The 16,265-nt window shown below is 40.3% G+C and overlaps 1 protein-coding gene across 1 annotated transcript; it reads left to right on the forward strand.

Annotated features, from left to right (window-relative positions):
- The first annotated feature begins 378 nt into the window (after nucleotides 1-378).
- On the forward strand, nucleotides 379-6,418 carry Tspan6 (tetraspanin 6). Its single transcript, XM_050127292.1, has 8 exons — nucleotides 379-563; nucleotides 1,420-1,608; nucleotides 1,917-1,991; nucleotides 2,796-2,894; nucleotides 3,316-3,450; nucleotides 3,797-3,880; nucleotides 5,438-5,544; nucleotides 6,235-6,418. Exons 1-7 carry the CDS (start codon nucleotides 477-479, stop codon nucleotides 5,504-5,506), a joined length of 738 nt encoding a protein of 245 aa, XP_049983249.1. The 5' UTR covers nucleotides 379-476; the 3' UTR covers nucleotides 5,507-5,544; nucleotides 6,235-6,418.
- Nucleotides 6,419-16,265: the final 9,847 nt, after the last annotated feature.

The raw sequence follows: 16,265 nt of genomic DNA on the forward strand, positions 1-16,265 counted from the left end.
AATATCCCTACCCTGTCATTCCCATGAGAAGCAAAAATCGTATCTAAGTGGAGGGTGATCTGATTTTTGTTTTTATTCTTTTCTTTTAGGACACTAGGGACCTGGGAGGCCGGACCTTCCAGCACTGCGGGCGGTGATAGACACTTAGGATGAAGTAAAAAAAAAAGAAAAAGAAAAAAAAAACACAGGGGAGACGGGGAAGATTCCATGGGAGGAACAAAAAAATAAATGAAGCACGCTCCACTAGAACCTTTAGATACAGTTTTTAGTAACCTTCAGCAGGGGGCGCTCCGAAATTGTCGCGATCCGGACAGCCTCCTAGACTTGACCCTCTAGAAAATCGTGGTGTGTTTCCGGCTCTTCTCAGTTGCAGAGACTCGTAAGTTTTCGGCAGTTTCCGGGAAAACTCGGGAACTCCCGCGCCTGGCTGGCTCGAGAGATTGCCCGGTGCGGAGGAGCAGGGTGTCGGGCTAGTCATGGCGTCCCCATCTCGGAGGCTGCAGACTAAACCAGTCATTACTTGTTTAAAAAGCGTTCTCTTGATCTACACTTTCATCTTTTGGGTGAGACACGGGAACGACTGGGGAACCCTGGCTTAGGTGGTGGGTGTGACCCGGAGCAGAGAACCTCAGGTCTGGAATGGGATGAGGTTTGGGCGGCTGTGGTCAGGAGACCCTGGCGCTGGCGACGTGTGGCCTAGGCCATAGTGACGGGGTCTCCGAGATTGGAGCCGGGGCGTTGTAGCATTGGTGCTGGGGTCTTGGTGTGAGATGCCTGGTTGAAGTGGGACCCAGATGTCTTAGGAGATTGAGGTCAGAGCGAGAGATGAAGAACGGAGTTAGAGCACAGGAGGTGTCCCTGAACCTCGGAGAGGAGAGGCGAGGCTTCTCTCCTTCCCTTTGAGGGGTCTTTTGCATAATAATATCTCTCTTTTCATTGCTTCATAAGAGGGGAGTTTTCCACAGTAAGTATGGTGTGATTGTATCCCTGCCAGTCTATCCTTGGCTTTTCTTTTGTGTACCATCCCTTTGTATCCCCATCCCCGATTTGGGGATGGGGGATGCAAGAAGTTTCTGGAATCCAGAAACGCTTTTTACCCTCCCCCTTACAAGATGGCTTTCTTTCTCAGACTGGAGTAAATTGCTTAAGGAAATTTTGATCTCTAGATACAGTAAAACAGATGGATTTATGCAATTTTGAGTAGATGCCTTGTTCACACGCTTCCTTTATTTGCAGAACCCTTTCCTACCTCGTCAGTACCTGGCCCCCCCACCCCCTTATCCTAGCCACCGCACTGTGACTACCAGACTGCTAAATTAATTCTCACATGCATTGTGTCTTAGAAACTTCCTGAGTTTATGATAGAAGATACAAGCTTGTACAGTGCCTCATTGTTTCTTTCTCTGATTTCTCATGTAGATCACTGGTGTTATCCTTCTTGCCGTTGGCATATGGGGCAAGGTGAGCCTGGAAAATTATTTTTCCCTCTTAAATGAGAAGGCCACCAATGTCCCTTTTGTGCTCATTGGCACGGGCACTGTCATTATTCTCTTGGGCACCTTTGGTTGTTTTGCTACCTGTCGGGCCTCTGCATGGATGCTGAAACTGGTGAGTCCTTGGTTTCTTTAAACTAGTCTTGATTTCCCTAGAAAAGTCTGAGATGTTCTAGCCTTGTGTCTTCATTTCTCAGAGCTAACCATAGCTTTTACACTTTTCCCCATTCCTTATGGAAGAAACTAACAGGCTTCCATATTTAAGTAGACTGCATATTTTGATACTACTTTCCTTGTTCTTTGCAAAAAAAATTCTGTTGAACTGGTTGCTCAGAATTCCAGCCATCTCCCCCTTATAGCTGCGATGAGTCTTATTTATACTAACTTGAACTTTATTTTTTTTTTTTATTTTTTACCCCACAGTACGCGATGTTTCTGACCCTCATTTTTTTGGTCGAACTAGTTGCCGCCATTGTAGGATTTGTGTTCAGACATGAGGTAAGCCCGACTTAGACAATCATATTGCGTTCCAATTTATCCTCCTATCTCAGGTAGCCTAAGTAGCGCAATTCAACAGCTTTCATTAATTTTAAAACCCCACTTCAAGCTCTATTTCAAGCTATGCTTTCAATCTGCATCTGAAAACAGTGAATTTCTAGTAAAAACTCTGACATACTTTTAATGTAAGTGAACATTCAAAAATTTGTAGGATGATAATCACTAGAAGAAAATGATACGGCAATCACATTAATTTCTAGTTGTAATTTGATGAATAAACACCTATTAAAGTGGAGCTTTATAGCGTTACTAAGGGGAAAGTAAAATACAGCATTTATAACAAAATTAAGACCTTCTCATAAGTCACATTTTGAAAAGTTATAGTTAATGTAAATCATCAAAACATTAATAGTCATATATTAAAATCCAGGAAGCATAGCACTACTGAGAAGCTATTCATCAAGTAGGGAGGGTGTATTTGAGTGCCATTTGAACTGTTAGTGCAGTCTTCCAAATGAAGTTTGCAACTTGATTCGATAGGCGTCAGACTTTTACGTGGAGAAAGATAAATGTACATGCTCTCACAGCACCTTGAACTTGTAGGTATTATATTGTAATGTTTTGTTTAATCGCCCTTTCAGCCAAACTATATCCCTTAGGAGACCGGCTTGGATCATGGAAGTTCATTACCCCACATATCAAAGATAGAACCATTGGCCAGACCTAAGAATTTCTTATTTGATAGAGAAACGCAAAGTAGTTTCTAGAATCTTTGTTTATTGGCATTTCACTTTTCCAATACAGATCAAGAACAGCTTTAAAAGTAATTATGTAAACGCTCTGAAGGAGTACAACTCCACAAGGGATTATAGGAGCGAAGCCGTAGACAAGATCCAAAGTACGGTAAGTGGTTGGAGCTGGTGCCCTTTCAGGAGCCAAGCACATTCTTTATTGCCTCACAGGAAAGGATGGAGCTGGGCTTCTAGGTGTTTCCTGCTATGGAAAAGTAGTGTGGGACGATACTGCATAGCTGTGTGCTGGTCTACCTACGTATCCTTGTTCCCTTCCTCTCCACTTACATCACAGACAAATACTGTTAGTGCCAACTACAATAGTGCAGGAAAGCCAGTTGAAAACTTTCATGCTTATCATTGGAATCAAATGCCAGTCTCTAGGATATGAAGAAGAGCAATCGTCGAGTATATTAGTGTATTGTATATTGTTTTGGTCCCATAGTACAATAGAAGATGACGGAAGGTGAAATGTCTGGCTGCAAACCAGTAACGCGAACGACTACAAATGCTTTTAACAATTTTTTTCTCAGTTGCATTGTTGTGGTGTCACCGACTCTGGAGACTGGGAAGATACTAATTATTACTCAGAAACAGGATTTCCCAAGAGCTGCTGTAAGCTGGAAGGTTGTACTCCACAGAGAGACAAAGATAAAGTCAACAAAGAAGTAAGGACCCTCTTAGGACTTTTTATCTGATGGTATTTGAGGATTTAGTGGAATACCAAATGAACACAAGTGTTAACTCGCAGGAATAGACTTACTCTGAAGATTGTAGGGGAGCTGGTACTTCATTCCATACAACTAGAAAGTGAATGCCCAATGTTTAATCCAGAAGGTGGAACTAGTTGCAACTGGGGGCAGATGTACAGGCTAGATTTCAGTACAATGATAAAGGCTAGCAGCTGCCCAAGGCCATCTTCTGTGGACAGCTGAGTGATCAAAACAGTAATTGCCAGGAAGAACAGCATAGCTTTTCTTGTTTTGTACTCAATGCCTTTTCCTCTGCCATTAGGGTTGTTTCATAAAGGTCATGACAATTATAGAATCAGAAATGGGAGTCGTTGCTGGAATTTCTTTTGGAGTTGCTTGCTTTCAGGTAAGTTTTCTTTGCTCTTTGGGAAATGTCTTATTCTTGTAGTTGCAGGAGAAGGGATTTTTACTTTTTACTTTTGTTTTTGTGTTTTTTTTTTTTTTTTTTTTTTTAAGACAGAGTCTCACAATGTAGTCCTAGCTGGTCTGGAACTCAAAATGTAAACCAGGCTGTCCTCGAACTCAAGAAGATCTAGCTGCCTCTCCCTCTCAAGGGATGTAATGAAAGGCATGTGCCAGCACACCCAGCTCGGTTTCACTGTTAGGACAGGAAGGTTTTACTTCAGGGGACTGAACAGTGAGGGCAATGGAAGGGAAGTCTTATTTCTCACAAAGCAGTCAGTTATCCATCACAGGATAGCAATGCTCTGGCTTAACTTTTGGTGACGTCATGGGACTTACTTTGGGTGTATATTATTGATTTTGACTTGCAATTGAGTCTTTTAGTTTATTTTTTAAGTGGAGGGTTTTCTGACTCATGTTTTACACAAATACAAATAAATCTAAATTTTAATTCCCATTGTCATAGCCAATCATGCCTTGAATCTATAAATGTAAGACTTAGAATTTAATCCTACCAGTAAGTATACAACATACATATATGCGTGTGTGTGTGTGGGGGGGGGCTTAAACAAGAGTCTTAACCAATAGTATGCAAGCACTCTACCACTGAGCCATATCCCAGGTCCAGTACATATTATCTGAAAGCAGTTAACTGTGGGAAGACACAATATTCTCATAGTTGGTCAAAAGATGAATTGATAGGAATCTTGGTTTTACTCTGTGGTCAGTATTAGTCAGGGTTCTAAAACTTTATTATAAAGTCTTTTTTCCTGGGCTCCAACTGGCTGGCAGGTTGGAAATAGGTCCCACCAATCTCCATTTCATATGTGCCTGTTATCTAGTTATGTTCTAGACTGAATTTTTCCTGAGTTGTGCTGCTCACTGTAACATAAAAAGTTTGTGTGATTTGGAGTGAATTTTTAAAGCTTTTATTTGTTTTTTACCTTAAGCATTATAGAAGTAAGACTAACAGGATAGTTCCAATATATTTTTAAAGTCGCATTTCTTACTATCTCAATCTGCACCACTGGAGCAGCTACTAGCCACCTTCATTCTGAGGAGTAGATAAGATTAAAACCCCAGTTGTTCTGACTTTGTCAAACAGAAGTTCTGACTCTGCAGCCACAGAAGTCGAATGTCTGTTGTACTGAACAGCACGCACAAGCACATCCAAGAAATGACTTGTTCACATTGGTTGGGATTTTACTTGATGTGTATTATAAACATTACCCTCATTTTCTTTTCAGTAGCTGACCCATGACCCTTGAATTTCCCTTTAGTGTTTGTTGTGACGTTCTGGGTCATGGTTAGTAGTAAGGCATTTTAGATTCTTTGAATGTGACGTAGGCGCTGAAGAAGTAGCTAACTTCGTCATGTAGGGGAAACTCAAGGAAGAAAATCATTGATGAATTACAAATAAGATGAGGATACACTCATAGCCTGAGCACTTTAATTCCTTTATATGTGTGTGTTTTAAATTTTGTTCTTATTTTCTCTCCAGCTAATTGGAATCTTTCTCGCCTACTGCCTCTCTCGTGCCATAACAAATAATCAGTATGAAATAGTATAAGCAGTATACATGCGGGCTTATTCCTCTCCAACTTTAAGGTGTGTTCAGTTTGGTTCTTAACCCTGTTCATATTGATATTATGGTGGCTTGTGCGTAGGAATTATGAACTGTTTTCCAAGGTGTTTTCTAGTAGCTTGTTTAAGTCCTCTTGTTGCTGTGTAAGCACTGTATAGGCAGGTCATGTTTCTGTCTGCAAGGCTGGTCTGAAAGTATTAGTTAATCCGTGCTTGCTTTTTCAAGCATTTGTTCAATAAAAGAACTTGTTGGATTTAAGTGCTCACCTCCACATGTCAACCTAAAGATCCCAAGAGGTCTCCTTTCTCATGTATTTTGACCTAGAGTGTGGAGAAACAAAGAATATAACCATGAGCTTTAATTCACGAAGTGTTAGGGGAAATATGCCCTGCTCTTGACTAATGTTGGCATTGCCCCTAGATCGTAATTTTCATTTGCCATACAGTCTTAGCCAGTGCTTAAAGTGTTGCTTGGTAGAAAAATATTTCTGATAGACTAGATGTAGGTGAATTAAGTTCATCTGGCTTAAACCAGAAAGCAGATATGGGGGGCAGCTGTTACTGGTTGAATCTAGTGTGCCTGTCATATTTTAACTGGGAGCACATGGGGAAGTCGTCATTAGTGGGAATAGACCAGAATGTGGGGAAATGCAGGTGGTGAAATTTAGGTAATAACCAAATTAACCGTTTTTTCTTTAATTTTTGGATATTAAGGTTACCCTTGCGAGTTTTAATGTCGCCTGGATGGAGACTGACATCTTACTAGCCTGGAGAACTATACCAGGAGACTGATTCGATCAAGACATTTGTGTATTGTGTCTATGTCCACTTTCTGTCCTATTCTTACATGCCTGGATCTGAACACTGGAAGAGCTAGTAAATTGTAACTGAAATAATGCCCCATGTTTCCCTTGATTTTTATTTCTCAGTGTGGTGGCTGTAAAACGTGCTGTGAATTTGCCATTTTGATACAGTGTTGATGGCAATTTAACCCCTATGAATTTGCTGTTGATGTAGTATGATAGAAAATTGGCTTCCCTGGGTGGGCCTCTTGCTAGTCAAGAATCTGTGGCTTGATTGTATAATCTGCACCAAGAAGGAAAATGTTTCATTAGTCTCTGTTGATAGAGTCATATTGTCTAATTTCTTTCCAGGTCGTCATCGGTGGTGCCCATCATTAGTATTCCTGGGGGGGTGGTAAGCGTCTCAGGCTTTGAGTGCAAAGCACTAAGACTTAAGAGCCACTGCCCACATTCTGTGACACATCAGCTTTCAGCACACAGTGTATGTATTTTTGTCTCCAAACTAAGGCATTTATATGGATTATACTTCATTATTTGAAAGGTTATTATTACTTTAATGGTATCAGAACAGTTGTATTTCCTTTATGAATTTAATGGAACTTATCTTAATTAACTTTAGCTAGGTTTTCCTCACCAAGCTGAAATAATAGTTCACATCAACTGTCACCATCTTGGTTAATTTTAGTAGTGTTTGTTTTGGCTTGTATCCTTGATTAATAAATATAAACCTTTTACACAATAAACACTGCATTTCCTCTAAAAGAATTGTTCTAACTTTTATAAAATCTCCTGGAATGGTTGTTTTCCACTGAGAAAGTGAAGCCCCGCATTTCCACGTGTAGCCCCCCTTTTAGGTTAGGAATGAAAGGTAAGCCAAGGCCTTGAGTCTGTTATTAAAAAAGGAGTACTGTCTAAAAATAGTGTTTTCTCTGATGAAATCACATTCCAAGTCATTAAATAAAGTGTACTTAGCATTTTCTTAAGAGATCAGACTTTTTTGGTGGTATAGTTTACATTGGAAAGTTGCATAAGAAATCATGTAAGCTGTGTTATTAGAATAATGAAATTATTCTTCTGAGTTTTTGTTTGTGCATCCAGTAGTGAACGCTGCTTCATCTCAGAGTCCCCAGATTCATGGTGATGAGTCAGTTATTCTCAATAAAATGATCAAGAAACTATCCAGTTTATGATAAGGAAGGGGACCAGTTGGAGGGGAAGAGGGCACAAGAGAGGGTAATGAATGGGATATAATCTGAGTATATTATATACATGCATAAAAGTGTAACGAAAGGCTGGGGTCCAGGGCATTTGCCTAGCAGGCATGAGGCCCTAATTCTTTGTTCAAAAAAAAAAAAAAAAAAAAAGAAAGAAAAGGAAGAAAGAAAGAAAGAAAGGAAGGAAGAAAAAGAAAAACAAGACCAAAACAACCTATGGTGCTGGAGAGCTAGTTCGGTTAAACTGCTTGCCTTGGCTTCAAAACACAAAGACAAAGACCTGAGTTCTATCCTTGGGATCCACTTTAAAAGAGCCAGGTGTGGTGGTACACGCTTGTAATCCCAGTGCGGGGGAGGGGAAGACAGGAAGATCCTTGGGGCCTACTGACCCCCCAGCCTCACCTACTTGGTGAGTTCCATGCCAGTGGAACTCTGTCTCAAGAAACAAAAAAAGATGGCTGGCACCTGACACTTGAGGTGTTAACGTGCATACTCCACTATGAGCGTATGTACATAAACACAAAATTTCATAATGAAACTCATTTGGGGGCATTAGTAGATGCTAAAAACAACAAAAATGTGGTTAATGAACTTTCAGTAGTTGTGTTGAGATGCTTGAAGTGTAAAAAGGGTATTCTTGAATTTTGGATATGTGTGCTTTTGGACATAAGAATGCTAGGAATACAAAGGCAGGGTCACTCCCAATGCGATGTCCGATTTCAAGGCATAGGGGTTAATGACACTAAGTAAAAAAAGCATTGCAAGGGTCATCACAATAGTTTTTCAAAGACATTTTTATCTCCAAAAGTCTTTTAAGGTTTTGTTTTTGTAAAAAGGTTTTTTTTTCTTCTCACTAAAAACAGCTGTAGGTAATTAAAATATGGGAAGCAGAAAAAGAAAAAAAATACTACACCTCCCTATCCACTTCTGAGTGGCTTGGTTAGTTTTCAGCTGGGCTCATTTTGGATGGCACAGTACACGAGGCCACTCATAAAGCTGCCATATGCCTGTGCACATTGGGCTGTAAACCTGCGTTCTAGTGATGCAGGGCAAGATTAGACACTTGCCACTGGTGCCCCTTCTCGAGCTGACACCCGTAATAGTTCAGCGAATGAATTCTTTCTCTGACAATGGCCTGCATTTGAGTCTTCATAAAAAATTCTGTTGAAGCTTTGTTGTTGTACAAATCTGACAAACTTGTTGTTTTTTTTTCTCTATATCATACCCATATTTCAAACGACCATCTTTGGTGTGTTGAATGCATCCGGTGGGCCGCCTTCCTGTCAGGAATCAGATTCTGCACTGCACGGGGCTCTGAGCTCCAGTCGGAGACCAGCGCTCTCTAGGCATGTTTTCTGAAAATGGGGAATGCTTGGTAGTTTCCCATGGCCTAGTCCATGTGAGTGGTCAGTTTATGTTGTAGGCATCAAAGTTGTGGGCATGCATACCTAATACAAGGTATAAATGCCATTTCTGTTTCCCTCAGAGCACACATGAGATTCTTTGAGATTTTCTCTTTTTAGCTACCCCCCCTCCCCCATCAACATCTAAATTCGCACTTTGCCGGTGGCGTGGTCAAACACGTCTTTTAAGTTATGCTGATGGAAGGCAATATAAGCATTTGTGTGTGTAAAACTGATCTGGTTCCTTTAGACTATGTTGTGTGGGTTTCTGTGTAGGGTAAAATCTAGCACAAGATAAAAATACCGTTTCTGCCTTTCCCCATAGTATTCTGATTTTACTAATTTTTTTCCTTCAAATTGATGCCCCCAGTTCTAGATTGGCAAACCTAACCTTCCTAATTAAAAAAAAAAGGAAAGGAAAAAATATATACAAATTAAAAATAGCTACAGGGAAGTGAGACTTTCATTTTTTAAGACGCCGCTAGTTGAAAACATTGCCTAGATTACTTCTAAGAAGGTTCATTGTGATTTAATTATGGCTTTTCTATTAGGTACCTACCCCATGAAGCTTAGTGGAGTTAGGCGCTTATGAGAGCACCATAAATGCTAATGGAATAAATGAATGAATGAGTGACTCTAATTATAATGACTCTTTAATGTTCTGGGGAAAAACAAGAGGTTGATCTAAATACCTCGTTCTATATAAGCCAGTGTTTATATAACAGAAACCCTCTACCTACCTACCCAGAAACAGCTTAACCTCAGAAGCCACTGTGAACTTCCCCCGGTCAGGGTCAGATCACTTCTTACTTTTCTTCCTCCAGTCCTTTGCTGTATTTGATGCCACGGAAAGTCCCCCTCCCCCTTGTTTGATTTTGACTGCCTGAAATGCTGATCTTCTTTCCGGTCACTGATCTTTCCAGTTGACTGGAATTTCCTCTTTTCTGGTGTCCTTGCGAGGGTTTGCATTTGCTTCTCTGTTCTTCTCTTCTGCTTACGTTACCTCGAGGAACTCCACGTAGATGACAAACGGGGTTATCTCTTACGTGCTTCTGTTTTGTGTTTGTCCTCGAAACTCATTTGCATTCCCCTTGCCCTCTGACAGCTAGAAGCTTAGCACTCTGACTAGGCAAATGTTCCCTAACAGCCTTCTGTGACATCTGAAGCACAGTCAGTAACAGGTACACATTTGGTGCTCTCTGAAGTGTCTCTTTCACTAGGGTGATGAGAATTGTTCCTCGTTGGCTCTGCCACATACTTTTATTTGGTGATCACAAATTCTTTTTATTTTATTTTTAAAAGAAAACCAACTATCTTTTTTCATTATACATACCAATCCCAGTTCCCACTCCTTCCCCTCCTCCAATTTCCTCCACCTTCCCCTCCACTCCTACTGCTGATCCACTCCTTAGAGAGGGTAAAGCACATTGCTTTGTGGAAAGTCCAAGGCCCTCCCTACTATATCTAGGCTGAACAAGGTATCCATCCAAAGAGAATGGGTTCCCCAAAAGCCCTTAGAGATAAAACCTGGTGCTACTGCCAGTGGCCCCAAAGTCTGCTCCAGCCGTACAACTGTCACTCACATTCAGAAGGACTAGTTTGGTCCTATCCTGGTTCCTTCCCTGTCAGCCTAGAGTTGGTGAGCTCCTATTAGCTCAAGTAAACTGTTTCAGTGGGTAAACCCATCATGGACCTTGACCTCTTTGCTCATGTTCTCACTCCTCCCACTCTTTAACTGGACTTTGGGAGTTCAGCCCAGGTGATCACAATTTGTTTAGGTAGGATTGCCATCCCTGATCTGGTGAGACTATCATCACCATATCTTCAAAAGGTTTTGCTTAAGAACATTGAAATGGTTGTAACATGGAGGGCCTGGCTTGTTGTTTGTTGGGGTTTTTGTCCTGCCTGGTACCCCACAACTGTTTAGCCCCAGAGAAAAATTACACATAGGTCTCCATAAATTATAAGCTGATTGGCCCATTAGCTCTAGCCTCTCACTGGCTAACTCTCACATCTTGATTAACCCATTTTTTCTGACCTATGTTAGCCATGTGGCTCAGTACCTTTTTCAGTAGAGCAGATCACATCCTGCTGCTTAGGTGGTCTGGGCAGGAGTGCAAGCAATCAACTTCCTCCTTCCCAGAATTCTCTTGTTCTAATTACATCATTTCTACTTCCTGTCTGGTCATCCCGCCTATATTTTCTGCCTGGCCAATCAGCATTTATATAAAACATGATTGACAGAATACAGACAATTCTCCCACACCACTTCTCCCTTTAAAAAAAAAAAGGAAAACACCCATTGTGTCCATAGTTCCATAGTCTAGACCGCCTGCTTGAAAGAGTCAGTTTTCCCTGGCAGGATGGCCTAGAAAGCTGACATTTTAAAACAGCAGCTTTTTTCCTGCTACAGCTGAAAACCAAAATTTTTTACTCTAGTCTTTCCCAAGCTTTCTCAGGCTTTCTATGGATTCAGTTATCCACGTGGGTGCCAATCTGTAACATGAAGTACCAGACCTGCTTGTTTGAGTTTCTGTCCTGCCCAGTACCCCACAAATGTTTATCCCCAAAGAAAATCACACATAGGTCTCTATAAGTTATAAAGCTGATTGGCCCATTAGCTCTAACCTCCCACTGGCTAACTCTCACATCTTGATTAACCCATTTTTCTGATCTATGTTAGCCATGTGGCTCAGTACCCTTTTTCAGTGGAACAGATCACATCCTGCTGCTTCGGTGGTCTGGGCAGGAGTGCTAGCAATCAACTTCCTCCTTCCCAGAATTCTCCTCTTCTCATTACTTCATTTCTATTTCCTGTCTGGTCATCCCACCTATATTTTCTGCCTGGCCAATCAGCATTTATTTAAAACACACTTGACAGAATACAGACAATTCTCCCACACCAAATGGTGACTTGGAAGGGCTTATCTGTGTTGAAACACGGAAGCTCTTCACCACTTCTTCTGGGAAAACATTAAGTCCAGTAGCAATATCCCAAAGCAAGTCAAATGGATTTGGTGTGATAGGCACAATTGATTCACAATATGTGCATTTGGTCTACAGTGGATGGACCAGCTACTCAATCAGCTGGAGCTTGTAAAGTAGCTCCGTTGTGTAAAACTGGGGGAATACACCTGGGTATGGCATAGGAGATTTTGAGAGGTACAGGTTGGCTGCATTGTATTTTCACTGTCTGCAAAGACTATAACTTTCTTAGAAGAGAAATGGCATATTAAGAGAAAGTAGGCCATTGGCCCAAAGGATTTTCTTTCCTAACTCAAGTCCTCCTCCAGAGGAGAGAGAGCATTGTTGCTTCTTGAGATCTCACTAGCTGCTCCAGTTAACTGACTACCACAGATAGGGTGGTAGGTAGTAAGGTCCCATTTCCCACCTTAAAAAAGATGAAGATTGTTGGATTATCCAATATGTCCAAGTTCATATAGCTTCTAGTAACAGATCTTGGATTTGAATATAAATCAGATTTTGCACCTATGTTTTTTTTTTCATTGGATTTTTACCACATTTGTTTGTGATGTGTTGTGTGTCACTTGAGTGTGTGTGTGTGTGTGTGTGTGTGTGTGTGTGTGTGAGAGAGAGAGAGAGAGAGAGAGAGAGAGAGAGAGATTGGGAACTGAACTCAAGGCAGGCTAGGGAAAGTGTTTTGCAGTTGAACCAGACACTCCTAACCCTATATAATGTTTTGTTTTGATTTGGCTGTGTCTTAATATCAAAGGAGATTGTGTGATATAGCCTATATCTAACAAACAGAAAAAACAAACAAACAAAACCAAAACCCTTCTCTTTTCCAGCTATTTTTCATCAGCCTTTACTAAATGTGAAATCTTTCAATAGAAAGGTCTTCATGAGAAGGACATCCTGTTTTCTCATGGCATGCCCATGAAAAAGCTGTTAGTAAACAGTAAGTGCATTATTACAAAGCAACTCGCCCTGTTGTTATTCCTAGTGGACCCCTCAAAATTACTGAATCAAGGAATGGCCCACAAAAAGTTTATTCTAGTTTAAACATTAAGCACTAATTTTATCCGTCTTGTCACACAGTTAAAAGTTTACAAGCTATTATTTCCTGTGATCGTAAAGCTACTTCCCATCTCTTGGTTGTTTTCATAGTCTATTCCCATGAGAGTATCTTGAGCAGAAAAGAAAACAAGATAAATAAATAAACCTCTACTGTACAGACATACATATGCCAGAGGCAGAATCACTCTCACCCTGTAGGCACAAATCCAGACAGTTTTCATTAAATGGCTTTCTTTTCTTCTGTGCAAATGCATGCGAGAATATCTTCCCCTGTTGGTCAGCAGTAATGTTCCAGGCAGCCAGCACCCCTGTAGGAACCCAGGATATTCTGGGGATTGGGAACTTTATACTAGAGTTCACTGTAGCCCTGAATCCAATTTGTTCAGGGTTTTGTGAAGCAGTGCAAATAGCACAGGCTCTTCTTTCATGAAGTGTGTCTCAGCCCTATGCAGTCCTTTTTCTTGGCCTCAGAGCACCCTGTGGCTCTGACATTGGAAGGCTGAAATGTAGCAGAAAGTGTGTCATTGTAATTAATGGAGAATTTGACCTCCTGAAAACATTCTTCAAAGAACTGGGAAAAGATATAAAAATGTTCAGGGAAAACTTAAAATGTGTACTCTAACAAAGATAACCAGCACTTTGATGTAAAAATAGTTGTGTCATCTACAAAAAGAATACATGAATTATTATAAATTGTATAAGATCTCAGAGTTCAAAGAGTAATAATACATAGAAGGGTCCCTTTCAGGCCCCCTCGTCCCTGTTTCCTAGGGAGTTGTTATCAAGCAATCCTTGTAATTTCTCCTGTACACTGTCCTATAGCAGTCTATACATTTCTGCTTTCCCCTGTACAAATAGCGTCACGGTTTAGAATACATCACAAAGTATAAAGCCAAGCCAATGGGGCTCATGTTCAAGCTCTGCATGCTCTGTGGCGAGTTATTCATATCTTTGTGCCTCCGTTTCATCACTAATGAAAGTGGAACAAATTATACTATCTACTTCATAGGGCTGTTGTGAGGATTAAGTGAATTGCTATGTGCCAAGTACTAAAAACAATGTCTGGTACATACTAAAGCCTGTAATGTCTAATGTTTACAAGGAAGGTATAGAAATGGTGTTTCTTATCATGAAATCCAGTCATTTCAACTGTACAGTTCAGTCTTTTACTAACATTACTGTATGGTGAAGTCATTTTACATTTCTGATCTCCACAAAATCCCTTGCTTTTGTTCTCAGTTAAACATTGTTTCTACACTCAGCTTTATGCAGTCATTAATCCACTTTCTCATTCTAGGCATTTTATATAAACAATTATTCTATAGACTTTTGGGTTGAACATAATTTACTCCATAGAATGAAAGAGCGATCCAAGATGGAGCATGTGTGGTAGTCTGCTCCTCTTTGCTGCTGAGTAGTGTTCTTTTGTATTTATACAGTTGATAGACATTTAAGTTTATATTGTTTGGGGGCAATTTTGAAGAATGCTCCTGTGGGCATTTCCAGAAAGGTGTTTTTGTGGGTGTACTACACACATTCTTAAATATTTTGCTTATTTGATATACTTTAGGTAGGGTCAGAGAAGATAAAAGTTATAAAATGCATTTCCACTGTCCTATGTTTATCTGTGAAGTCATTGTGTAGATTGAGTTATTGCTTCATAGTCTCATTACACACTGAAAGACCCTTTTTCATGTTTATTATATATGTAGCTTATTAGTGAAAGTACTTTGTGTTTTTCATTTTTGTTCATCTAATAATGCATCAAATATTTTTTAGTTTTTTTTTTATTATTTATTTATTTGTTATGTATAATATATTCTGTCTGTGTGTATGTCTGCCGGCCAGAAGAGGGCACCAGACCTCATTACAGATGGTTGTGAGCTACCATGTGGTTGCCGGGAATTGAACTCAGGACCTTTGGAAGAGCAGGCAATGCTCTTAACCACGGAGCCATCTCTCCAGCCCCTATTTTTTAGTTTTGATAGATAGTTTTATCAAATCTAAAATTCTTTAAAATAATTTTAGATTTATTTATTTTATTTTATTTATTTTTTTAATTTATTTCTTTATTAATTAATTAAAGATTTCTGTCTCTTCCCCGCCACTGCCTCCCATTTCCCTCCCCCCCCCCAACCAAGTCCCCCTCCCTCGTCAGCCCAAAGAGCAATCAGGGTTCCCTGCCCTGTGGGAAGTCCAAGGACCACCCACCTCCATCCAGGTCTAGTAAGGTGAGCATCCAAACTGCCTAGGCTCCCACAAAGCCAGTACGTGCAGTAGGATCAAAAACCCATTGCCATTGTTCTTGGGGTCTTTTGCCTGGATGTATGTGTATGCATCACACACATGCCTGGTGCACATGAAGATTAGAAAAGTGCATTGGATGCCCTGGAATTGCAATTACAGAGAGTTGCGAGCTTGCATGTGGGTCCTGGGAACTGAACCCGGGTCCTCTGCAAGAACACCAAGTGCTCTTAAGCATTGAGATGTACATTTACTCTCAGATACAGAATTCAGTAGGCACTTGGTTTCCTTTCACCCTGAGTATATCTTCTCAGTGCACTGTGGCTGCTGCAGTTTCTAATGAGACTACCATTGTTAATATTACCGAGGATCTCTTGTACATAATGAGTTGCCTCCCTCATGTTGTCTTCAAGAGTGAGTGCTTGTCTTTCAGCATTGTGATTATGGTCTATCTCGGTATATATATATTGTGTCCAGCCCAATTTGAATCTCGATATGTGAATCAAAGTTCTTCATAGTGGCCATTATTTCACCAAATGTTCTTTCTACTCCTAATCCATTGGTATATTTAGTGGTTCATTACAGGACTCTGAGGATCTGTTCCTTTGTTTTATCATTTTTACTTTTTGTTACACAGACTGTGCTATGGTCTATCTTTGAATTCTCCAATGTTTTCTGAAGTTCAAGTCTGTCGTTGAAACCTTCTCGTGAAATCCTTCATTACTGTACTTTTAAACTTTAGAATCCCTTTCCCCGTGTCTCTTCTTCCTCCCCACTTCCCGTTTCCCTTCTTTTATCATGTCTTTTCTACTTGTTTTGTATATAACTGGTTTAAAACTTGCAATCACCTTTCTTTCTTGTTTCTGCCTCCCAAGTGCTGTAACTACTCTGCCTGGTGCAAGTTCCTTTAGAACTTCTACTCTGAATCTTTACAAATGTTTATTTGCGTTGAAACTCTGTACTCAAATGATAAGGTATCATTGTCATATGTTTATTTGCGTTGAAACTCTGTGCTCAAATGATAAGGTATCATTGTTATTTGT

The sequence above is a fragment of the Alexandromys fortis genome, unplaced genomic scaffold, assembly GCF_014885135.2.
Source record: "Alexandromys fortis isolate MF-2015 unplaced genomic scaffold, M_Fortis_MF-2015_v1.1 scaffold_241, whole genome shotgun sequence".
Taxonomy (NCBI): domain Eukaryota; kingdom Metazoa; phylum Chordata; class Mammalia; order Rodentia; family Cricetidae; genus Alexandromys; species Alexandromys fortis.